Source organism: Nasonia vitripennis, assembly GCF_009193385.2.
Source record: "Nasonia vitripennis strain AsymCx chromosome 2 unlocalized genomic scaffold, Nvit_psr_1.1 chr2_random0008, whole genome shotgun sequence".
NCBI lineage: Eukaryota > Metazoa > Arthropoda > Insecta > Hymenoptera > Pteromalidae > Nasonia > Nasonia vitripennis.
In genome coordinates, this window is record NW_022279615.1 from 170,801 (window position 1) to 198,575 (window position 27,775).

At 34.0% G+C, this 27,775-nt stretch overlaps 1 protein-coding gene and 1 long non-coding RNA gene across 16 annotated transcripts in view; one reads left to right on the forward strand and one right to left on the reverse strand.

Annotated features, from left to right (window-relative positions):
• LOC107981239 (zinc metalloproteinase-disintegrin-like batroxstatin-3) overlaps window positions 1-27,775 on the reverse strand; it is a 584,695-nt gene that overhangs the window by 152,992 nt on the left and 403,928 nt on the right. For 8 of the 15 annotated variants that reach the window (XM_031925266.2, XM_031925262.2, XM_031925265.2 and 5 more), the window contains 2 exons: window positions 26,134-26,306; window positions 25,940-25,972 (listed from right to left, as the gene is read on the reverse strand). In XM_031925266.2, coding sequence (XP_031781126.1) covers window positions 25,940-25,972; window positions 26,134-26,306 — 206 coding nt within the window. The remainder of the gene's footprint in view (window positions 1-25,939; window positions 25,973-26,133; window positions 26,307-27,775) is intronic. The other 7 variants (XM_032601572.1, XM_032601571.1, XM_031925261.2 and 4 more) reach the window with 1 other exon arrangement.
• Window positions 1-27,775, forward strand: part of LOC116416510 — a 277,582-nt gene that overhangs the window by 76,997 nt on the left and 172,810 nt on the right. The gene's annotated exons all lie outside the window — the stretch shown is intronic.

Genomic DNA, 27,775 nt, shown 5'->3' on the forward strand with positions numbered 1-27,775 from the left:
TTCAGTTTACGAGGCTTCCATTCGGCCTGTCAGAAGCTGGAGCGACGTTCCAGTGTCTGATAGATAAGATTCTAATACCAGAATTACAGCCAAATTAGTTCGCTTATCTGGACGACATTATTGTGGCAACCGAGACGTTTGAAGAATACGTCAGAGCTTTAGAAAAGGTGCTAAGGCGCGTAAAGGAAGCAGGTCTCGTGATAAAGCAGTCTGAGGTGGCTGTGTAACCTCAAAAATCCAACTGGCAGACTCGCACGATGGGCGCTGGAATTACAGGGCTATTGTTACACGGTAAAACATCGGAAAGGAGCTCTGCACCATGTGCCAGACGCGCTATCGCGAATGCACGACAAGAGAGAGGTTGAATTAGCAATGGTGACTTCGGAGCCGGAATCGCGCGACTCCTAGTACTTGCGAAAGTATCAGGAAATCAGCGCTGAACCTGAAAATTTTCCGGAGTGAAAATTGTGGGGGAGGGGGTTGTCCTAGGAGCGGCTGATGAGGACATAAAGCTGGTAGTGCTGAGTGAAAAATTGTGGAGGAGGGGGTTGTCCTAGGAGTGGCTCATGAGGACTCAAAGCTGGTAGTGCTGAGAGAAACACGAGAGAAAGTACTCAATGAGGTCCATGATACACTCAAGGCAACAATGTTAAGTGCCAGCTGTGCCAACAATGTTAAGTGAAACAGAGAGCGTTGGCAGGATGTATGGGCAAGAGAACCACAGATAGTGGCCGGGGACATCATGGGCCCACTGCCGAGAACCGCAAAGGGTTACGAAAATATTCTAAAATTCCAGGACCTTTTTACGCGGTGGATTGAGCGTGTCCTGCTAAAAAAGGCAAACGCCAAGTCAGTCCCAGAAGCGCTGCAAGAACGCGTAATAATGCGATTCGGCGCACCCGAAATTTTCTTATCAGACAACGGGACAGAGTTTAAAAACCGACTCATCGACGATTACCTGAAGGCGCAAGGGATTCATCACAAGAGCACACCGCCATATCACCCACAGGCGAACCCGGTAGAACGAGTGAATCAAACCGTAAAGAGAGAGATCGTCGCCTACGCGCACAGCTACCATCGGACATGGGGTGTGATTCTAAAAGATATTGCAAAACCCTCCGTTACACCATCATCTAAATCATCTAGCACATCTACATCTTTTTTTTAAGGTTACTCTGTCTGAAGGTCTGAGAGTCTGTCATTTCAATGTGAACTCTCTGAAGGGTCACATTGAGATGATCAGGCTGTCCATTCATTTCCCCTTTCACGTAATAGCTGTAACTAAGACTGGGCTCAATGACAAGATAACATTCATCGCTTCACTAGATGATTACATACTATACAGAGGTAACAGAAACAGAAACGGTGGAGGTGTGGCCCTCTACATCCATCATTCATTGACAGCCATCGTTATCTCGCCATCTGACGGTGAATGGTCAGGCAAGCCAGGTAAGCCGGAGTACCTGTTCTGTGAGATTACAGCTAAGAGAGTATCACCCATCTTCGTAGAAATTGTGTTTTGCCCACCGCATATACTATTTATCCAAGGCTCTTACTTTATTGAACAACTAACAACACATGCACAATTACTCTACGAAGGTCATCATGGGTGATTCCGACCAACTATCCTCATCTGAAGGATCCGATTCCACGCCACGTACCTGCTACATACTCTTACAGAAACTACAAAGAAATTTGTGCTGAAAAGCTAAGAGACTTTCTTAGTGCATATGAGTGGTCATTTCTCGCCACGTCATCACTTGACGAACGAATGCATCACCATTCTTAACACTAACTTAATTAACGCCATAGATCATCTCGCTCCATTGCAGACTGTGACACCAAGACGCAAACGTCACCCGTGGTTCACCACGGCGCTTCGTGACCTTTTGATCGAACGGAACAAACTCTACAGACGATTTCGCAGGAGTCGACTACCTTGGGATCTATACTTTTATAGAATAGCAGGAGACGACGCGCACAGGCAGGTTGAAGAGGCCAGGATGAATTATTACTATTCATGCCTGTCTACCTTGACCGATTTTGCTGAGGTCTGAAGAGAGCTTAAAAATCTCGGTATAACCATCTCTAAATAACCTTTACCTACTCAGTTCGCGAGGGGGATCAGTTTCAGGACTTCTGTTATTTACGTTGTACATCAATGATATTGGTTTTTGCCTAGATTCAGATGTGTCCCATCTAATCTACGCGGATGACCTGAAAATATACAGCAAATGCCACCTCGAGGAGCTCCATTCTTGTTCTGTCAAAATGCGTGCTAACGCCGAAAGAATAATGAGCTTGGCTGCACAAAACCACCTCAAATTAAATGTCCTTAAAACTAAGGCAATCGTCCTGTGCTCTCCTTACTACATCAATGCTTTACCTGCTGTTGCCAACACTTACATCAACATAGGTGGAGCCTGGATTGACAATGAATCCTCTGTGCGCAATCTGGGTATGGTGCTTGACTCCAAACTTACGTGAAAAGAGCACGTAACAAAAATATGTAAACGTACTCACTCTTTGATGTACCGGCTATACTTATTTCGGAAGAGTACCAACTTTAGGCTGCGCCAATACCTTGTACAAGCGCTCCTATTTCCTATGATAGACTATTGCTCATTAGTATAATGCGACCTGACCCAAGAATTAGACACGAAACTTCAGAGACTTGTAATCTGGAGTAGATCTATGGTGTAAGGAGGGACAAGCACATCTCTCTTTGTAGGCGTGAGTTGCAATAGCTCACCACCGCTGGACGTAGGAAGTACTTTATAGCCTGCTTCTTGAGAAAAATATTTGACTCATCAGTGCCCACCTACATTCTAGCCTTCTTTGACTTTCACGTTGCGCTCAGTCTTGTCAGGGATGAGGTGATCCCCCTGAACATCCCGGCTTTCAAGACGGAGACGCTGAAGAATCCATTTTTCATAAGCGCCTCATATATCTGGAACTCGCTTTCATCATACCTTTGCAACACAATATCCATCTGGCACTTCAAACAATCAGATCAAAAATACTTCTTAGAACTGAAAAACATATAACATACACACAATCACCTACACTCTTTCATTTCACTTCATTCCACTCTACGTGCTTTATATCTCGCACACTTACACAAACAATTTCCCGTTATTTCTATGTAAACCTATTTTTAAAATCTGGTTTTGTAAACAGCCTAAAGAAAGGGATCATTGTGCTGTATAATGCTGACTAAATCTAAAATTTAAACTTGATTTTTGCCTTTGTACTCCAGTTATCGAATTTTATAGAAAAATTACTTTTTTCAATTCTTGGCGTTTTTCTACAAATCTGCCCCATAAAATGACTAAAAGTTATAGTGGTGTATAGTTCTAATGATCTTCAATAATTATGTTCATTTTTGAAAAGGTTCGGCGTTTAGTTTTTTGAGTAAAAACGATTTCAATAAATTGCGCTTTATGGTTTATAATAAAAGAACGATAAAAGGTAAAATAAATTTTCCGCGGTAAAAAGATAACTAATTTTATTCTATTAAAGGTACATATGAAGCAATTTACTTTAATTAATTTTTTCGATAACTTTGTCAGATAAAACTGAACTCTCAAAACTAAAAAATTGCTATAAAAAAAGTTAAGAAAAATGTACAAACGGACTTTTTTCACCATTTTACAGTAAAAACAAAGAAAATGAGACTTTGTGTCTATCTATTTAGTAGAAGCTAAGATACAAGCGGATACGTACGCAAACACACATACATCTATACTGATATTTTCCAAAAACACTATTTTTTGACCTAAAATACTTCAAAACAGACTTCCAACGTGTCTTTAGACAAACTATAAAAATTACTATTTGAAAACTTCCATAGGAAGGAAGCAAAATTAGCGCTTACTTGGCATCACGATTTTTATGTTTTATTTGAATATCTTCCTTCATGAGCCTTCTGTCACTGCATAGTTTAATAGATACGTAAATACTCAAAAAAAAAAAAAAAAAAAATAGCCAGAACTGCACCTTGTTATTTGAATTTGAAACAAGTTTTAAAAGATTACTTTCCGTCGCGATAGCCGCCTGGTAGCGACTACCAGCCATATTATTAATTTTTATGTACTTAGCCATTTTTTAGACTTCTGAAAATTTATATACAGGTTCAGTAAGCCATAAATAATATAAAAATGCAATTGTTAGAACTGCACCGTGTGGTTTTAATGTTAACAATTTTTTTATAACTTTGTCGACTTCTGACAGTCTTTAAGGTAGTTCACCGGCTGCAGTGGTGCTCAACTAGGGTTTTTATTAGAAAATTCCTTTTTTTAAGATATTATACAGTGTTATCTAATGTCAAAACCTTACAATTCATAGTATCTAACATTTGAATGGTGACATAAATTGTTTAGAGTATAAAATACTCTCAAAACTTGTAAGAGGGAGAAACACTGCGCGCCTATATAGATATACTGATAGCATGGGATGACAACTTTGAATTGTTGTATCTTAAAAAAAGCCTCGTTTGCCCTATCTAACTTTTTCTCCATGATTTGTATTGCTATTTTACACCATAAGATAGTTTTTTTTTTAATATTCTAAGAAAACTCGCTTCGCAAAATATTATTTAAAAAAGTTGTCTGAATATTAACATAAAATTTGTTACTTTTTAAAGTGTTTAAACAGTTTTTGATGATTATTTTCAAAAAACTTTTTTAAATAATATTTTTGAGGCATTCTTTCCCAACGTTACACCCCTGCTGCCCACTTTTTATTTCATCTAAAAATTTTCAAAAAAATGTTAAATTTTGTAGAAAATTCTCAGCTTTCGAATGGCGAGTGGCAAAATCACCAGTGTTAATCGGATTATCCTGAAAATTCAAAAAAACCGTAAATTAAGGATGGAAAATTTATTGTAATGTCATCCTACTAATTCTGAACTTGCTATACGAGTATTATCCAATAGGTAACAGCCTCTTTTCACTATAAAATACCTCGACGAACCGTTCAAATGGTCTCAAATTGGTTCTGGAAAAATTTAGATCCTGAAAATAGAAAAAAAATGACAAAAAGTTGTTCTTTCTGTGTAGTTATGACAATCTTGGTGTCAGAAAGAGGTATTAGACAACCTTTAGTTAACTTACAAATTTGAGAACACGTTGGAAGGTTCTCAACATCACTCCTTCTTTTGCCAAAAAGCCAAAATAATAATGCGAAGATTCATTTGAAAAATAGAAAAGATAATGACTATTTTTGTGATGATAATTCATCAATCGGATAAATTTTTCAGAAATGTCTCCACTATGATATATGAATGAATTGATGTGACTCATAGTCAAATTCATAAATTTGTTGCATTGTAGTTCATCAGAAACAGGCCTGAGAGTTGAAATAGATCAATGAAACTGAGTGTTATTAGTAGTCATTTTTTAAAACTGTTGGTCACAATATATCTTTTCTATGTTATGCTTCTAATATCTCCTGAGCTATGATACTCTATTTTTTGAAATCTTGATATGAAAATGTCGTTGTAGCGCCATCTTCAGAGTATCTTTTGATCATCATTTCTGTGTTATTAATGGGTATGAAACAGTGTTTCTTTAGAATTTCTGGAACTGGTGGAGCAGCATCAAATCTTTTGTTCAAAAATCTTTTCATTTTGTTGTGATCTTTGTCATTGTAAGATAATACATGAATATTTTTGGAATTTTTCTGAGCCCAGTCGATAAGTTTCTCGAATGTAATAATGGCGTCATTTGGTTTACAAAGAAGACTAGCTCGTACAGCTTCTCTTTTGAATACAGCACCTACACCATCAGAAGCCCCTTTACCGTGTGCAGTAGCATGAAAGTGCCATTCTGCTCGGACACCAAAATCCTGTTCATGATACATAAGATTCAGATAAGGACTGTTGAGAGTAGTCGTGAGAAGGACTGTTGAGACTAGTCCTGAAAAGGGCTGTTGACAGAATTTCTATAGAAATCTGATAAGTGTAGTCCTTGAAACGACAGATTATATATTTCTGGAAAGTACTGACGAGATGGTCCTGCAAAGAACTCAGCGAATGAACTTAAAAAATGAAGTATGATTTCACATTGGCCAAATCTCTCAACAATCAATTTCAAATAAAATTATTCAGAATGATGTTTTGCAGTATACACCTATGGTTTCAGAGCAGAACCAGTTAAGTCAACCAGACTTGTGTAATCAGGAAATTCAAATCATACCCGGATATTCTATTGAACATTTGATCTTGAAGATTTAGCATTCATGTACTCACGATTTTTTATTCGTGTCCATGTAATCCGATAAAATATTAGACTTGTCTTGTTACGTTGGGGATTAAGATATGTGTGAGATTTAAGTGTAATAATATTTCGTTAGTTATATCATACTTTTTGGTAACAAAGTTTCATTCTTGTATCAAAATTATCCGACTGATGAATTATCATCACAAAAATAGTCATTATCTTTTCTATTTTTCAAATGAATCTTCGCATTATTATTTTGGCTTTTTGGCAAAAGAAGGAGTGATGTTGAGAACCTTCCAACGTGTTCTCAAATTTGTAAGTTAACTAAAGGTTGTCTAATACCTCTTTCTGACACCAAGATTGTCATAACTACACAGAAAGAACAACTTTTTGTCATTTTTTTTCTATTTTCAGGATCTAAATTTTTCCAGAACCAATTTGAGACCATTTGAACGGTTCGTCGAGGTATTTTATAGTGAAAAGAGGCTGTTACCTATTGGATAATACTCGTATAGCAAGTTCAGAATTAGTAGGATGCCATTACAATAAATTTTCCATCCTTAATTTACGGTTTTTTTGAATTTTCAGGATAATCCGATTAACACTGGTGATTTTGCCACTCGCCATTCGAAAGCTGAGAATTTTCTACAAAATTTAACATTTTTTTGAAAATTTTTAGATGAAATAAAAAGTGGGCAGCAGGGGTGTAACGTTGGGAAAGAATGCCTCATATATTTATAGCTCTAAAGAAAATTAATAAAAGTAATAAAAGTAAGTAGATTATAATAATAATTACAAAAAATTAAAAGGTTACGCTATTAAAAATTTCAGTGAATTTTCAATAACAAAATTGGATGCCGTGTTCGATGCCGATTACGATGAATCAGCAATTATGGAGGATGATTTAGGTAGCACCCCAGTGGAAATGAAAAATATGCCAATCTGTGCCAAAACTGTGCCAGAGCTGTGCCAAAACTGTGCCAAACTGTGCCAAAACTTGTACATTTTGGACATTTAACACACTTATAGCACAGTTTGGCACAGTTTTAGCACAGCTGTGGCACAGTTGCTGTAAGTTATCTTCCGCCATGCAGAGATTCTTATAGCTCGCTCTTATGATTTGGGCAAGATCTTTAATTTGCTTGTGCACATTGTGCCTGTCCCTGACATAATCCATCAGTACATCGATTCTGCTGCCAAGGCGATCCAAGTGCGCATTTCTTTGCTTTATGCATACAGCTCTCTTATCCCTGTCTGCATCAACTTTTTTATATCACCTGCGTCTCTACATGCAGCAGGGGTCAGGTGATAAACCTCTGCGGTTTCTAAGTGAGTTTTTCCCCTAAATGAATCTTAAATTGTATAAAAAAATTGAATAAGCAATGATGAAAGTTGCTTAGTACTGTAGAAAGCATCAAACATTTTTTATATTCACTATATGTCAGGTACAACATGTCTTCAAATGCCAAAATTCCTAATTTTCATTATTTTACTCACCGCAGATTTACTTAAGATATGGGCATCTGAGAGCACTTTTTTCTTTGGTAGTAATACTTGAAATACATATGATTCTGACATGAGTGTAGAAATTTGTGTTAAAATTTAATTTAAAAAAGTTACCTATAATTTAAACATAATATTTGGCATTTTTCATTTTTTAAACAATTTTTTTTATTAACTGTAGACAACTTTTTAAAATTAAATTTTAATACAAATCCCCACACTTATGTCAGAATTATATGTATTTCAAGTATTACTACCAAAGAAAAAGTGATCTTAGATGCCCATATCTTAAGTAAGTCTTATGTTGCACCTGACATATAGTAAATTTAAAAAATGTTTGATGCTTCCTACAATACTACTTAACTTTTATCATTTTTAAATGAATTATTTAAACAATTTAAGTTTCATATAAAAATATAATTCAATTGCTTATTTTTTTTTTTAATTTTAAGGTGGTTAGATCCCCTTAATCAGATGGATGTGAATATTTACTCTATTTGAATATTGAAGAGGATTTGTTATATTTATACTGACAAGGAAAGGTACCCAACCCGAACTCACCGATTTTGATGATTTTCATATATGTTGTAGAACATAAAAAAATAAGAGACACGTATTTTTTTTATCGGCTAATTTTCACTTTTAAGGGGTAAAAACCTCCCCTAAAGTTAACCCCCAAAAAGCGTTTTTTTTTAAATATCTCGGCTTAAAATTAATATTTTTCAATGAAACAAATTAGAGGTTATTTCTTACAAAAAGAGCAAGTATTTCATGGTGATTTGAAGAGTAAGAGTAGCATCCCCTATTTTTTAGGGGTTGAAAACATATATTTTTTGGCATAATTTTATAATAAAAATGTTTAAACCGACTAAAAAAAATTGGAAAAAATGTTTAAACATCCTTAATAACAAAATTTAGTTGACGTCTTTCGGTGTTTTCATAAATATTACCCCTAAGGGGGTAAACCACCCCTAACACAAAATAACTGTAAATATGTAATTCAATACATAATATTTCGTAGAAAGTTTGTATATAGAGGTTTTCGAGGTCGCTGATTACAAATCTGTTATCAGATTTTGAAAATTCAAAATGGCGGAACCAATAGGACGGAAATATCGAAAACAAATTTTATATAATAAAAAAGTTTTAAACGACTAAAAAAATTGGAAAAAATTTGTAAACATCTATAATAAACAAATTAAGTTTTTCGATTTTTTCATAGATACTACCCTTTAGGGGGTAAACCACCCCTAACACAAAATAACTATAAGTATACTTCAATCCATAATATTTTGTAGAAGGTTTGTATATAAGGGTTTTCGAGATCGCTCTTTGCAAATCTGATATCAGATTTTGAAAATTCAAAATGGCGGAACCAATGTGGTGGACGAAAATGTCGAAAAAAAATTTTAACTTTCATAAAAACTTGTTATAAATGTGTTATCTTTGTAGCCTGTACATGTGAACTAAAGAGCCTTAAACCCTAAACCCCTAAAGAACAAATAGGCTAAATGGTTGTGCTTTTTAACCAAACCACCTCAAATTCCTAAATTTGTAAACAAGAAAATTCTGTGTGTGAAGCAGTTTTATAATTTCCGTAGAAATTGTTATCAGAATGTTATTGAAATTCCTTTATTGTAAATTCAACTTATAATGTATTTTTGTTTATAATATTAGAGTATAATAATAATCTACAATCTTTTATCTTTTGCCATAGTGCATTTTTTGTATTGAGCATAAAATATATTATTTTACGATGTTTTTACAATAATGGTAGTCCTCATAAAAGTGTTTAAAGCACAATGCTTTTTTGCACCAACCACATCGTACAATTGCAATGTTTGTGCACCCTTCTATTTCACAATGTGTTGCACAAGACTTTCCAAAACTGAAATCTATAGGATTATCAAATTTATCTGGTTTTTCATTGACGTAACCGCTTTTATACCAGGAATATTTAAACAAATCTATATATCTCGGTGAAGACAGTTGGTTGTGAACCAATGATTGAAGTTTAATTATATTATTTCTCACATGTAAATTCATATCATGATCCATTACATTACATTATCAGAAAATGTTCGGACAAAGTTTTTCCAAATTCGGAATCCATAGACATCAAGTGGTTGTATTTTTCCTGTGGTTCCAGTTGGAATTTTTTTATGTTAATAATTTTATTTTGTGGCATTGTTTCTTCTATAACTTTGTCACAATGACCACTCCAAGAATCAAGTAATAGTATTGAGTGATGGCCTACATAGGGATAAAATATTTTTTCCAACCAGATTTTGAAGTGATCTGCAATTAAACGACTTACTAATTAACTGATCAACGATATTACAATGTAAAAATTGTTATTAGTTCCCTTACTTGTTGTTAATTTTCCAGATTTGGATGCTTCCACGTACACGTCTTCTGGTCTAAATATGTTTTGTTCTACAATAGGGCCAAACTTGCCACTTGGTTCCTTTAAAACAAGAAATAGCGGTGACAACAGTTGTCCAGTAGCTGATATTAGTGGCTGTATAGTATAACTATGCGTTGTTGCTGAAATTGACTGTACCAGACATTGCACTTGCTTTTCTCCTTCTACTGCTAATGTTCTTCCAGAATGCATTTCTAGCTGAAATCCGCTCTGATCTGTATTATACAAATTTTCGAGTCCAATCCTTGGTATTCACGATTTAACGTCATCGATAAATGCTTCAGCTTTAGCCGTAAGTTCTGCACTACTTTCTAGTGTTTTTCTTGTTATGAACTTATTTATTTTCCTAGAAACTATTCGGTGTGCTTGCTTAAATTTGAGTAACCAATGTTTAGAAGCTTTGAATCTAATATCATCAAAACCAATTTCTTTTTTAGCTTGTAAGGCCCATCGAATTATATCTTCATCATGGATAATTGAACCACTGTCGAGAGCTGCTTGAAAATTATCCAGGGTATACTGACAAATTTGTGCTACTTTTTCTCTATACGTGCCACCTTTATTAATTGAATGAGCCCAACGACGTAGCTGACTAATAGATGATACTTTTTTGAATCTGTTTTGCACTGTTTTGAGACTTAAATTTTGCTTCGTTTTGCTACTTCTCCAAAATTCTACAGCTCTTTTTTTGTATTCAAAATCTAGTTCTTCATTATCTGCTGTACATTGATTTGTTGGTGCTATATCCGGATCAGGAAAATGATGTTGCACTTCATCTTCAATTATTTCCGCATTTCTTTATACTCTTCTTGAAAATCCAAAGAGTCATCAGTAATCATTTCTACATCGTTGAAATCATGTGTTGCATCTATTAAAATTTCTTTTATTTTTTCGGCCAACTCTGTTTCGTGATAATTCGTGACACTATCTGGTATGTTTAACGCTTGAAAGTATGCTAATAATAAGTTTAGAACGTTTAACGGATTAATTTTCATTTTTCAATCTAAAATGAAAACAAGCGGTAAAATTTATACAAGCTGTGTTTTTGCATGTAAGGCACGACTGCTACATTTCTACCAGAATAAAACGAGTGAATGTAAATTGAATCAAATCATTAATTTATGCATTGGAGAAGAATTCTCGTTCCACTTTGTGATGTTCGGAAAACTCTATTTTTGGTTTTATTCAACTTTTATTCACTTTGAAATTGAATAATGTAATCTATATAAAATCACTAAAGAAAATTTTCTACAACTGTATGATACCACTGACAAACAAAAAGACGTACTATTCGTACTTTCCGGCATCGAACTAGAATACCCACAAAACTCACTCACTGCCTAAAAAATAACACAGGCAGCTGAGGTAAACACTCGATGAAAACAATCTAAAAAAAGAACATACTGATTCGCACATATTGTCAACAACTTTTATGAGTGAAAGACATTTATCTGTGGAATTATCATTGAATGTACGATAACATTCATTAAACTAATGAATGCATATAAAATTCCCTTTCAATAACAACGTGTTCTTTAATTGCAAATGAAGTTCGAGTATTAATATTCTTTTATGTATTTTTACCAATAACAAAAATTATCATAGTAATATAATAATAATAATAAGAAGAAGATGAATAAGCATAATTGCAATAGCAATAATAACAGTAATACTGATAATAGCAATGATAATGAAAAATAATAATAATAATTAGAATAATATTTATTATTAAATTTAGATTTTTTGATAAATTCATTAAATCGTAGCAAATAGTATTATTATGGAATTCCAGACTGTAAATATTTTACTATAGATACAATAATCATTACTTCGAGAATTCATCTAAAAAACTTTCGGCTTACGAAATAATTGTAACAATGAAAAACTCCCAAGTTTGACAACATTAAATTTTATTACAAAACGCAAAAGAGTTTGATAAACTAATTTTATTAACCTATGTTTTTTCATTTGCAAAAAAGTGTGGACTTTTTGAATTTATAAAATTATATAATTATGCAATTTATGAAATACTTTATAATTTATGAAATTACTTTTGAAATTATGCTAATTTATAAAAGCAGAAAAATAAATAATCTTTGATTGAAACATAAAACGAGACGTTATTTGTTACATACAAAATGATAGAATAAAATATCGGTAATATGTCTATACTCGTGTCTACGGTAAAGCATAGGCCTTCGGCTTGTCTGGAGGTTAGGGGTTTGGAGTCGTTTGGTTAAAAAGCACAACCATTTAGCCTATTTGTTCTTTAGGGGTTTAGGGTTTAAGGCTCTTTAGTTCACATGTACAGGCTAGAAAGATCACACATTTGTAAACAAGTTTTTTTGAAAGTTAAAATTTTTTTTCGACATTTTCGTCCACCACATTGGTTTCGCCATTTTGTATTTTTAAAATCTGATATCAGATTTGTAAAGAGCGATCTCGAAAACACCTATATACAAACCTTCTACAAAATATTATGGATTGAAGTATACTTATAGTTATTTTGTGTTAGGGGTGGTTTACCCCCCTAAGGGGAAGTATCTATGAAAAAACCGAAAAACTTAATTTGTTTATTATAGATGTTTACAAATTTTTTAGTCGTTTAAAACTTTTTTATTATATAAAATTTTTTTTCGATATTTCCGTCCGCCATATTGGATCCGCCATTTTGAATTTTCAAAATCTGATAACAGATTTGTAATCAGCGACCTCGAAAACCTCTATATACAAACTTTCTACGAAATATTATGTATTGAATTACATATTTACAGTTATTTTGTGTTAGGGGTGGTTTACCCCCTTAGGGGTAATATTTATGAAAACACCGAAAGACGTCAACTAAATTTTGTTATTAAGGATGTTTAAACATTTTTTCCAATTTTTTTTAGTCGGTTTAAACATTTTTATTATAAAATTATGCCAAAAAATATATGTTTTCAACCCCTAAAAAATAGGGGATGCTACCCTTACTCTTCAAATCACCATGAAATACTTTCTCTTTTTGTAAGAAATAACCTCCAATTTGTTTCATTGAAAAATATTAATTTTATGCCGAGATATTTAAAAAAAACGCTTTTTGGGGGTTAACTTTAGGGGAGGTTTTTACCCCTTAAAAGTGAAAATTAGCCGATAAAAAAAAATACGTGTCTCTTATTTTTTTATGTTCTACAACATATATGAAATTCATCAAAATCGGTGAGTTCGGGTTGGGTACCTTTCCTTGTGAGAAAAATGATCCGATAAAAGTTCAGGAAAAAATTCTATAATAACATAGTAACGGCAGGATATAATTGTAACATAGTAATTTATGAGGCATGAAATATTTTGAATAATTTAATTTTCGCTCTCTTGACAACCGACTTTGGTAGCGACCACACGTGGCCCGCAGCAAGAGAAGCCGGATAGCCGTCAAAGCCGCTCATTTCCAAGGGCGCGGCTTTAGACGAGATTACCAGGCCGAGGGCCACGACATCGTGCCCAGGCTAAGACAACCCGGTGCCTGCAGCCTCTACTAACGCCACGAGGAGGAGTTCGGTGGGCCGCCGACCAGACAATGGGGCCGGCGAAGTGAAACTGAGAGGAACCAGCCCGTCTAGCAGCGGCAGCGCGACGTTCATCAGCAAACCCGTGAGTCTGTCCTGTGTCGGCGAATAGCCCATCTATCAGGGCAGAGCCCGATTGTCGTGCATAGTACACCTGCCGATCTCGATGATCGTCTCGACGCACAATACACGCACATGCAGTTGCACGTAGTGCACATTGTTTCTTTGAGTGAATAAACATTCTGAGGGCAAACAAAGCCCGAAAGTTCTCTTAGCATAAACTATTAGAGTGTCCTTATTGTGCATGCTATAACCCTTGCATAAATAAGCCGAGCATAGAATGACTCCACTACTCTCCGCGGTCCGCCAAGACAGAGATGCTGAGCAGCCGAGACGAGTTCCTAGTCGTCATCCGACGATCCTTTTGTTAACGTGATAGCTTTGCGCGTCGGTCCCTAAGCTCGGTGGGACACACATCTTGTCCGATTTCGCGCTAGCAAGGTCGCAACGTTACACTATGAACTTTAGTAATTTTTATCATAAATTTGTAAAACTTTCACTATGTTCTTAATAAAAATTACTAATATCATAGTAAAAATTTTTACAATGCAAGTATATTCCACCATTACTAGACATTATAGTAATTTCTGCTTAAACATATTTTAGATTTTATACGATAAGGTTATATTAAATTTTACTATAAGTTTTAAATAAATAAAAATACGTGCGCCAAACTGCATTATATCTCGTACTTATACAAAAACAGTATGTGCAACTCGTGTGGCATTAGCACAATATACTATTACATATAAAACAATAACAAAAAGCGAAATAGGAGAAAGCTATGTGCCAAGGACTTGATAGCGGTTTTGTAACAGGGTTTTTGGGGACTAAATTGCAGAAAAGTAAAGCAACGAGGGTGATTTGACCCACCATCCCTGAGATCTCAAGGCTCGTGCTCTACAACTGAGCCAATATCGCACTTATGTACATTTGGCGGTAAGGTATTTTTGCGGAACGTTTTTGAAATTACGCAATCTGATTGATTAGTTTTTGTGAATCGAGAACTCTGATTAGAGCAATTCAAAAAACTACGTATATTTTGCAGTTCCTATATAACTTACAAGAATTAACGAAAACAATTGTTCTTCAAGTTTTAATGTTTAGAAGAAATTTTAAAAAATCATATCAGTTCTTTGTTAGGATATACTTGATGAACTTGTAAAGTTTCAACGAAAAATACAAGTACGTTCGAGAGTGATCGTGGTAACCATTTTTGGCCTAGGATTAAATTTTTATTGTTTACGAAGAATTTAAAAAATGAACACTTTACTGTAATCAAACAGCTTTAAAATTTTATCAATTCTTTGTTAGGTTATACTCTATAATTCTGTGAAGTTTCAGCAAAAAATACAAACGCGTTCGAGGTATCGTCGTAAGCATTTCTGGCCAAATATTAAATTTTTAATGTTTACAAAGAAATTATAAAATAAACACTTCACTTTAATTAAACAGCTCCAAACTTTAATCAGTTCTTCGTTATATTATACTCGATGAACCTGTAAAGTTTCAGCAAAATGTACAAATGCATACGGGAGTTACAATAGAGAAATTTTTTTCGTCAATTTTTTAATGGTGAAATGTATTTTTTTTTTCAACGCGCTTTATTAGGCACGACCGCGGTACAGTTTTGTTAGCAAAAAATGTATGAAATGCAAAATTCACCAGATTTTCAAGCCGCGCCACAAATTAGTGCTTAGAAACTTCTGGCGACAGATAGTGGGCAGAATTCTGGCATATTTCTGGCAAAGTTTAACAGAAGCTAATTTGAGGTTATGAGGTTAGGACAAGCATACACATATTGATTTGCGATGACTATGTCTATTTTATTTTATTTAATACAACCCCTGAATTCTTATATAAGAATCATATGATAGTTGTATGATATTTCGCGAATTTTCATAAAAATAATCGACGAGCGATATCATCAATTTTCCGCAGCAGAAAGATAGGTAATTTTATTATCTTTATGGTACATATGAAGCTATTTACGTTAATTAATTTAATCCATAACTTTATCAGAATGAACTAAACTCTCTAAACTCATAAGTCGCTATAAAAAAAGGAGTAAAAGAAAATGTAATAACGGACATTTTTCCCACCCTGTTACAGTTAAAACGAAGAAAATAAGACTTGGTGGTTTAAAATCTACCCAGTAGAATTCCTAACAAAGAAATTTAAAAACTGTCCACCTGTCACAAACATACAAATGGGGCATGGATTTACCCCAGAAAATAATAAAACGTTGAAAGTCATGAATTACTCAAATGCCAATGAACCTAGGAACAGAGTAATTTATGATATCGGCGAAAGCCATTTATCACCAGTAAAAACTCCACAAACGAGGAGCCAGAATTGATAAGAGTGCACAAAATTTCATTAAAGATTGATTCATTTGGCTAAATTATATATTTTTTTCATCCACGCAGGCATATACATATACACAGAACAATAGAAAAATGTAAGTGCAAAAACCGCAGACAGATAATTCTAAATCTAATAGACCGGAATAATATAAGATTCATGTGCACAAATACTGATTCCGATAATACATTTATAACCATTTACCTCACAAACCCCCATATCGATACTTTAAATTGATCTAAAATCATTTGTTGCGGTAAAATTGGTTTAGTGGCGGTATAATGTCCTCCATTTTGGATCCACCATTTTAAATTTTGAAATTTGGAGGTCAAGCTAAGATTCAATGACCCCGAAAACCCCCATATCGATACTTTAAACTGATCTAAAATCATTTGTTGCGGTAAAATTGATTTGGTGGTGGTATAATGTCCGCCATTTTGGATCCACCATTTCGAATTTTGAAATGTCGAGGTTAAAATAGGATTCAGTGACCCTGAAAACCCCCATATCGATACTTTAAACTGATCAAAAATCATTTGTTGCGGTAAAATGGGTTTGGTGGAGGTATAATGTCCACCATTTTGATTCCGCCATTTTGATTTTGGAATTCCGTCAGCATTGTCAATAATATGTCCTATCATGAGTTGTACATGCTTTTTGGTGGGATATTTCACAAATTAGAACATTTTTACTATTGTTTTTGTTGAATGTGCTATGAAAACGTGGGTTTCAGGCTCCATATGTTATGCGCCACATTGGATTTTTGAAAAGGCCAGAACTTTTTAAAAAGCCCTTGACCAGACGATCATTTTGAGACCTCAAACGTCTTGTTAGGTTAACCCAAATTTTTGGTGTACTGATGGTCCGGTTGACGTGAAACGTCCCATATATATATATATATATATATATATATATATATATATATATATATAGAATATATATATATAGAAACAACAGAGGCTACTCGCAGCAGCGAGGCGGCGCACGCGGCGGACGCGGGAGCAGCCAGCATCGTGGAAATTTCAACCGGCGCGGCGGCAGCGGCTACGGGCAGCGCGGCAGAGGCACGAGAGACAGCGACGGCAGCCAAGGTCAACAGACGGACAACAACAGTACGGCATTTAACGCGTCAGCACAGGTTAATTCTGCGAATAATGAGAACGGTAATGTAAATAGAATTGATTAGATTTTGGATAGTGGGTGTTCGGACCACGTAATAAATGACGAAAATTATTTTAGCGATTTTATTGTATTAAAGGAACCGATTAATATCAAAATAGGAGATGGTAAAATTTTGAAAGCAACCAAAGTATGATATGTAAATAGTAAGTTTGAAACGTTTAATGGAAATGTAACTCATATCGAAATGAAAAATGTTTTTTATGTGAAAGATATGGATAGGAATTTAATTAGTTTTGCAAAAGTAACTGACAATCATAAAGCTGTATTAATTGGAGAAAATGCTAAAATTTATAAAAATAATAATTTAGTAGCAGTAGCTTGGAAAAAGAATAGAATTTATGGAATGACGAGTTATTTAGAAGATGATCTTGAAGCAAATTTGACAACTAAAAGAGATAAGGATAAAATGACTTTAAAAGAGAAATGGCATAGAACGCTAGGTCATGTAAATTTTAATTATTTAAATACTGTGTGTAAAAATTATGTATTGGTAGGTTTACCCAAAGTAATAGTAATAATAGAGTCAGATCATTTTAAATGTGCTACGTGTATAGAGAATAAAATGCACAATATACCATTTGATAATACCAGGAAAAGGGCAAGAGAAATTTTAGAAATAGTTCACACAGATTTAAATGGGCCTCATTCTGAAAGTTATAAAGGAGAAAGATATTTTCTTACTTTTATTGAGGATTACAGTAAGGTTGCTAAAGTTTATCCTATTAAGTCTAAAGATGAAGTATACGATAAGTTTGTTGACTATATAAATTTAGTTGAGAACAAAACGGGAAAGAAAATTAAGAAATTGAGATGTGATAATGGCACCGAATATTTGAATAAAAATATGTATAGAATATTTAAAGGAAAGGGAATTGAATTAGAACCATGTCCACCGTATGTACATGAATTGAATGGTACTGCGGAAAGGTACAATAGGACAATTATGGATAGTGCTAGGTGTTTATTAGCCGAGGTTAAATTAGAAAAGAAGTACTGGCCAGAAGTAGTCTGCGCTGCAGCTTATTTGAAAAATAGAACGATTGCAAACACGATTGAAAGAAACAAATCTCCTTATGAGATAGTTTTTAATGAGAAGCCAGATACAAAATATTTGAAAATTTATGGCAGCAAAGTTTTTGTTAGGGTGCCAGAAAGCAAAAGAAATTCAAAATGGGATAGGAAAGCTGATTTAGGAACTTTGGTAGGTTATGATGCAACAGAGTATAGAGTTTTGATTAGAGATAGAGTCATTGTAGCAAGACACGTTGATGTAGTTGAGGAAGATGTCAAATGCATAGGTTTAAATGAGGAATTCGAAAGTGAGAACTCAAGTGAGAATCTTGACAATGAAAATGAAAATTTACCTTCCCATACTATGACTCTCGAGTCTAGTAAGGGAAGTAAAACTGATGATAAAGGAAAAGTACCTGAAATTAAGAGGTCTCAAAGAGAGATTAAAAAGCCTAGTAGATTTGATGATAACTATGTATATAGCGGTTGTATTTATGTAAATTATTGTAGCGCCGATAGTGCTGTAAGTTTTGAAGAGGCAATTGAAAGTAATGAATCTAGTTTTTGGAAAAATGCCATGGATAAAGAGATGGATAGTTTAAAGAAAAATAAAACGTGGCAATTAGTTGAAACACCAAAGAATGAAAAGGTATTAGACTTGAAATGGATTTATACAAAGAAAAGCGAAAATGTTTATAAAGCGAGAATAGTTGTAAAAGGTTTCCAACAAACGGATGTGTTGGACGATATTTATTCACCTGTTGCTAAGACTCAAACGTTAAAAGTATTATTGTCGTATTGTTGTCAAAATGGTTTATTAGTTGAGCAAATGGACGTCGAGACAGCGTTTTTGAACGGGAACGTAAAATCGAAAGTTTTTGTAAAGCAACCTGAAGGGTATGACGATGGTACTGATAGAGTATGTATGTTAAATAAAGCACTGTATGGATTGCGTGAGAGTCCACGAGCGTGGTATGAGTGTCTCGATGACTATTTAAGCGAATTAGGTTTTGTAAGAAGCGAACATGACTATTGTTTATATATGTTAAAAGAAAAGGATGAGATTATTTATTTAATTATATTTTTAGATGATCTGTTAATTTGCTGTAAGAATAGAAAGAATTTAGATTTGATTAAAAGTTTGTTAAAAGAAAGATTCCAAATGAAAGATTTAGGTAAGATAAGTACGTATTTAGGTATTAATATTGAATATGATGAAAAGAAACATGAAATGTCATTAGATCAGAAAAAGTACATTGAATCGTTAGCTAGACAATATCAGATTAAAGAAGCGAAATTATATGAGACTCCAATGGAGCAAAATTTGAAAATTAGAACCTGCGGAAGATTTAAATGAAAATGTAAAATACAGAAATTTGATAGGAGCACTTTTGTATATAAGTTCAGGAACTAGATTAGATATAAGTTATAGTGTTAACTATTTAAGTCGTTTTCAGAACGGTTTTAATGAGACGCATTATAAGTATGCTTTGAGAGTTTTAATAGTATATTGTGTACCAAGGGCGTAAAGTGGGCTTTTTTAGGCCGAGTGTGGATTTTGCAGTATGAGTCAAGGCGAGGGCGTTTACGAGCCGCAGACGAGTACTGCAAAATCCACGAGGCCAAAAAGCCCACTTAGCCCTTGGTGCACACCATATTTTATGTACGCGGACGTATTTTCGCGTTTTTTCGTACGTGTTAAGAGGGACTGATGTGACTATTTTTTGACATGGCAACCGTGCTCTTGTCTTGTTCAAACATTATATAAAAGTCAAATTCATTTTTGTTTTTTTTTTGTAAATAAATAATTGATTTTATGTAACACGCGAACGATTTTCGCGTTTTTCGTACCTATTAATAGGGACTAAAGTGACTCTTTTTTGACCGGCGGGCAAAAAAGTTATTTTAGCGGGCAATAAAGGTTTTTATTGCCCGCATATTCAAACAGCGGGCAATAATGGCCTTTATTGCCCGCTAAAAAGTTTTTATTGCCCGCAATTTTTTTTTTTTGTAATTTAAAAAAAAGTTGATTTTGATAAATTTGCATTGTTTATTTATTTTATATAATGTTTGAACAAGACAAGAGCACAGTTGCCGTGTCAAAAAATAGTCACATCAGTCCCTCTTAACACGTACGAAAAAACGCGAAAATACGTCCGCGCGTTACATAAAATATGGTGTGCACCAAGGACTAAGTGGGCTTTTTGGCCTCGTGGATTTTGCAATACGAGTCAAGGCGAGTTAGCCCGAGGCGAAGGCGAGGGCGTTTACGAGCCTTGACTCGTACTGCAAAATCCACACAAGGCCTAAAAAAGACCACTTTACGCCCTTGGTACACAATATACTTAATAGCTACCGAATTTATAACGAGAAAATTGGAAAAAAATGAAATAATTATTATGTAAAGGATTTTAATGAAAAAAATAAGAAATTTCGACAATGTTAATTTATATTTAGTTATAAATTATATATTTTTCAAGAACATAACAGTTTGTACATTTTTTATTTAATAATAAATAATGCAAATATATCAAAATCAACTTTTTTTTAAAATTACAAAAAAAAATTTGGCGGGCAATAAAGGCCATTACTGCCCGCTGTTTGAATATGCGGGCAATAAAGGTTTTTATTGCCCGCTAAAATAACTTTTTTGCCCGTCGGTCAAAAAAGAGTCCCTATTAATAGGTACGAAAAACGCGAAAATCGTTCGCGTGTTACATAAAATATTTATATTTAACTAAAGATTTGAAATTGAGATTTAAGAGAAATGACAAAGTAGATATTCTTGAATGTTATGTTGATGCCGATTGGGCAGGAGATTGTGTAGATAGGAAATCGACGACTGGATATGTTCTAAAGCTATTTGGAAATGTAATTTATTGGAAGTCTAGAAAACAAGGGAGCGTAACAAAATCGTCAACAGCTGCAGAATATGTTGCACTGTCTGAAGCAGTGAGTGCAATCTTACTGATTAAAGACTTGTTAAACGATTTTAATGTAGAGATTAAGAAACCTGTAAATATTTATGAGGATAACTCTGGCGCAGTTAGTATAGCGAAGTATGGTAATTTTACTAAAAGATCAAAGTACATTGAGGTACATTATCATTTTATAAGTGAAAATTATGAAAAGAATTTAGCAGATATTTTTACCAAAGCTCTAGGAAGAGTAAGATTAGAAAAATTGAGAGAATTATTGAACTTAATTTAAAGAATATCGTATTTATGAAAATATAAATGTAAGGAGGCGTGTTGATATATAAGGTACATTTATATTATAGTGAAAGAGAGCTACTAGTAAGAAGCGCCACCTTACGTTCACGATTGTTAGTGCGTGCGAGTACGGCGCGAGTCACCACTGGTGAGTCAACCTCCGCAGAGAGCGGTTGTAAGAGAGAGAGAGAGAGAGAGAGAGAGAGAGAGAGAGAGAGAGAGAGAGAGAGAGAGAGAGAGAGAGAGAGAGGGAGAGAGAGAGAGAGTATGTCGGGCGAGTTTGTATTTATTTAAATAAAGTTAAGCTTATAAAGCCAGTGCATTTGTTATTTGCCGCCACCTCATCACCTCTCACGATCCACGGAATATATCAACATTTTCTTAAAATTTAATCGATATCTTTTGTAATTCTTTATATACAGTTTCATAAGCTTATATCAATTTTATCCCGTCTAATAAAATTCGAAGGCAAAAAATATTATCAAAAGTTAAACTTAAGGTCAATAAGAAATGTTATTGATTCTTTTAAACTTATATCGAACTTTTTCAGCAGGTTTACAATATTTAAAATAAAAAATAAAACATATCTCTAACATTATCAAATATAGAATAATAGAATAATTACATTAAATCATAAAACTTGATTTTATTGTTACGAACATTCCTACCGAAGTCGAGGAATCGTAAATATATTATGTCTCTTGCAAAAAATTATAACATAAACCATACACTCGATCATAATTTTTCAAAGTCAGTGGATAATTAAGTTGATTTTCGTAAGAGATATAATATATTTACGATTTCTCGACTTTGGTCCAAGTGACACAATTTATTTCTATAAGCAAACATGTATTTAAATAATGTATCACTAAGCTTTGAATTTTTAGTCAATGATGGACATTAAGGAACAATTTTCTCCTACAGTGACTTTCTTTATTTTGATGTTTGCTACCTCTGTGATTTTTTTAGGGATGCTCCAAGCAATTCATAAGCTTCGCCACAGGCTTTAAATATTAATTTTAATCATTTTAGCACAAATTTATATATATATCTTCATTTTTAGCCAAAGATAAAGGGTCTCTGCCATTCTGGGACCCATACAGGAACTTTTGTACTATAAAAAGGTATCTCCATGAATTTTTTGGTGGTCGTAGTCCGGATCGAACTCTTACTCTCAACAATATTAAGGTTTAAATGGCTTATAAGATAGGTATAACATATATATATATATATATATATATATATATATATATATATATATATATATATATATATATATATATATATATATGACTTTAAGGGTATTTTAATTGAAAAGGTGAGAAAATTTTACCAACAATAGTGTATTCATGTCTATAGTGAAAAATGCTTTCCTAAGGAGCTATGAATTAATTAATTTGTGTTGAAACTCCAAAAATTGCAAAAATTGACATCTTTGGCTCCCTACCATTTTGGTAAAAAGTGATTTGAAAATCTAAAAAAATTCAGGTGCAATGGAAACTGTTTTTAGAACATGTTGACCGTGGGTTAAAGAAGAAAAAAATTTTTGATCTTCGATTTGACAGAGTATCACCCACATATATATATATATATATATATATATATATATATATATATATATATATATATATATATATATTTAGTCTAGGTCAGCTCCGTTTGTTCAAAGTTGATGTACTGTCGTTCGTTTCCGGTCCTTAAGTACATCACTTGAGTAAATACAAAATGTCGTCATTATCCGGTTTGAATTATTATATGACAATATACTATTGTAATAAGCCTAATGTTATAGTGACGACGTTGCAATTTGAGATACTATATTGTCGTTCTTATTCTGGATTAGTTATTTCCGTTATTATTGAAAATGTCGTTATTATCCGGTCCTTAAAGGGCTTATTAGATTATGAATAAATTAATAAATTTTATGAGTAGATTTAGTCTAGGTCAGCTCCGTTTGTTCAAAGTTGATGTACTGTCGTTCGTTTCCGGTCCTCAAGTACAACACTTGAGTAAATGCAAAATGTCGTCATTATCCGGTTTGAATTATTATATGACAATATAATAAGTGGTCCTATAGGATTGTACCTTGTGGTACACCTGTACTTATTAAAAAGGTATCCCTTTCTTTCCTATTTATTTTAACTGTTTGATATATGTTATTAAGATAACCTGTAAGTAAATGCAATGCCTGTCCCCTAATTCCCACGCAATGATCAACCGTATTGAAGGCTTTCGCTAAGTCGAGAAAAGTTACTAATGTCGGTTTACTCCGATTTATAGGGGAGAGGGGGGCCTAACTTAAACGCTTTTTTTGTCGCTTTATAGTTTAAAACGTCTACATGAATATAAAAAAAATCAAAATAATCAGGGGTGAGGCAATTTCATAAATTTGATGCTTTGTTAAAGCTCTATAACGGTCTCGGAGCAATATCATACAGATTAAATTTAAATACAGAATAGGGTGAAAAAAATTTATTAGAAAATTGTATACATAATGTTTCAAACTTTATTTTTGTATTGTCGTAAGTGCTGTAACGGAGATAAAGCTTTTTCCCAACACGCGCATAAAATGGGCTTTTTTCATGCCTAAAAGTAGCGTAGACAATCGTCGATTCCAAGCGTGTTAGAAAAAGTTTAAGCTCTAGCGGGGAGAAAAAATTTAACCCAAGTTATCTCTGTTAATACCCGATTTTTAAATCTCTCAATTTTTTTTAAATGTCTCAAAACTTTCAACTTTTTCAAATTTCTCCAATTTTTTGTGCACGACTTGAAATTTACGATCTCCCACCCAACTTTCACGCATAAAAAAGTCCCTTTCATGCCATTGTTGGAAAAAGCACGGTGTGCAACACGGGAATAAAAGCTATGTCAGACTCGGGTGAAGTGTTTTCAGCACTCGTCTACGTCTCGGGCGCTCTCGACTCCGACTCGTGCTGAACACCTCACCCACGCTTGACATAGCTTATTTTCACCCCTTGTTGCATAATGTACTATTATATCATATTGGCGACCCATGTCGCTATTATCAGTCATCCCTTACCGACCAACAAGTCAAGACCTTCAAGTTCAGCAAGAAAGATACAAACTCTAGCAGCGGAAGAAACCTCTGAAGTCAGGAGTAGATTGATTGATATCAACATTTTATTTCCTGTGCTCGAGAAACTTGATTTGCAACCAATACCATGGCAAAATTCTACTTGGCGAGTCCAAAGCTCAAGGATTTAAGATTGACATAGTGTGCATTGAGTGTGGTCAGCAGGCAGCTAGCAACTCATGCAGAAAAGTTGGCGTCAAGAACCATGCTTGGGAGAACAACAGAAGAGCAGTGGTTACATTTCATGCTCTTGGACTCGGACGCTAGTTTATCAACATTTTGAGGGTTGATGGACTGTTTAATACCCATGGCTCGGTCAGCATATGATTCAATCAACAAACTATTCAGTGAAGTATGTGAAAAAGTGGCCTAGGACTTCATGAAGACTGCAGTGATAGGAGAAAAAGCCGCTACAGAGACTGCAGCTCCCAAATTAAACTTTTCTGGAGATGTTTTGGCTGAAGTATTCTTCTCTGTAACATTTGGAGGTTAGATTGTTAAGTCTCTTACATTTCTATAAAAATTCATGAAATACCTTCTTTTGTTTGCAGGTAAGAAAAGCTGTACAAAGCCCAAAGGTATAATAAGTGAATATACCACATAATTGCTGAGAGTCGAGGTCTATGTGTGTGGAACATAGAAAACTTGGCCCCAAAGGATTTGGTAAGCACTAATTTAAGTTATATTTTCAACAATAATCATAAACTTTAATGTTGATTTTCTCTAAATGTGGTTTTTACTGATTTCAGCTCACTGTCCGTAGGATTCCAAGTGAACGAATGGTTTTTTGGGCTTAAATTCATGGAGGATACTTTGTACACCTGTAGTTTTGGTATGAATGCAGGGATTTTAATTTAAATGTTTGGAAAATTTTTCATACACAAAAAGGTGGCATAATAAGCAAAGAAAAAAAAATTCGGTTTTCTCATCGCCAAATCAATTCCTTCAATTTGAGCCCAAAAGAACCCTTCGTTCGCTTGGAATCTTACGGGCAGTGAAAAAAATTCACAAATTCTTGCACCAAGTGCCACAATGGGCAAGCAGGAATAATGAAGGTTTTAGCACGATAAAGTTAAAGGTATTTATACTAAATATCACTATAAAAAGTTTAGTTTATAAAATATATTTTATAAAAGTGTCAGAATTTCTAGTTCTGACGAGACGTATGTAGAAAACTTTGTACATATAACTGTAGATTACTCTGCAGAAATTTCTGCACATTCTCTTCGGAAAAAAAGTTTGAACTGATATCTTTGTTTTCAATAGTTAACATTTGTAAATGATTAATTCGATTTTACTATATTTATTAACATTTATCTTACGTAATGTAATGCAAATCCTTGCCCTTTTTTACCCTGTAAAAGATGTTTAAATATAAACCAAAATATGTATTTGTTTGCATTATTTTACTATAACAATATTTTATGTGTCTAAACAATATTATGACGATTAAATATACAATTTGCGAATGAAGCGAATTCTAACTAGGTAAATGATTAAATATACTTATACTTACGTGAGTAGTTGTGCTGTGTCGTGAGAAATTTGGAACCTGTTTCTAGTTTTATAATCATTAAAATTCAGTAAAACTCTGCTAATGTCTGTATTTTTGTCGATTAATATTTGATTTCCTCCTTGCCATGTTTCGATGTATACAACAGATACTCTCGTATTAAGCGTGCGAAAATACTGAAATATTATATTTAAGCATAAGAAAAATATTATTTTTAAGACTTTATAATTTTTTTATGTAATTAAAAAAAAAAACGCAAAAAACCATCAAATCAATTTGGTAACCATGGGATACTATTAGATACGTTCTTAATTTTTTACTATGTTTTTACCATCGTAAATGGTACGAACTTGAGGAGCTAAAGAAAACTAAAACGTAAGCTAACTTATTTTAGCGGTAGACTAAAAAATATTGAACATAGTCGTTATTTGCCGCAAAGACTACAACTAATATATTTACTACAAAAACGAACAGAATTGAAATTTCCGCATATAGCAGAAATTAGCACAACTGCAGTGCCATGGCAAAAACTGGTACAACTCTGAGCGCCTAAGGCCACGGTTTTCAAAGCGTGTAGAATGTAACCATCAGCATCTGACATGAACGGATGTTTAGAACCATCTAATGTGCGCAGGTTTATAATAATTGTAAGTTGCTAATATAAATTATAGATACAGTCCAGAAATTAGACTAAACTTTCCAACAAACAACCATAAAACTTACAACTTCCGAATCTAATAATACAACATCTAAATTCAGTCAACTCTGTATTCTGAACGTCTGTGAAGTGCTCTGGGCTAATAAAAACAAAACAATTAATATAATCGAAAACCTTGTGTATTAAATCGTTAATAATTATATAACCTTAATTGGCACAAATAAATTCAAATCAGCTACGCAGTCACGACGTGCAGGTAACAGTACGATACTTGTGGACGAGCCATCAGCGTCCACACATGAAGTGAGTTAAGCGGACATAAAGCTGAGTCCGCAGGACACAGAAGTGTCACAAGCAACTTGCCTGCAACGACCGTAAGTAACAGCGGACACTCCTACGTCCGCCAAACGTAGTCGCGGATAGAAAACAGTCCATGCACAAATTCGCGTCCGCGCAGACGAGCAGCGTAGAACATACTCTATTCTTAGAGTCTGCGTATAACTCAAGTAACATAAGGCTCTTGAGCCGAAGGCTAGTTCTCTTAATTTGAATAATTATTCATATACTCGAGCAGCTCGTCCTTATACTAAGTACGGTCTTTACACGTATACCAGAGGCTCCTCAACGGCAATCCGATACTTTAATTTTAAAACCTCATACATTTAATTATTTTTCTAGAGTCAAAAATGAACAAGCAGATTTTCTTTATTTATAGCTTTTTCGACCTTAACACGAGACTGACTGTGATGCTACTTCAATCATGGTCAACTCCTCGAACTCGATAAGTTCTCGATACGTTCTCAAAAAGAGGATTATTTAGATCTCGAACATACCATAATAAAAGTGAATGTGCAAATAACGCCGCTGACAACGTATACGACAGACAAATTTATGGCTCCAGTAAACAACTTTTTACACTCGACATTTAACGAAGTTGAAACTTATTTAAATCAAAAACTTATTTCACCGCCAAATAGAACAGTGAAA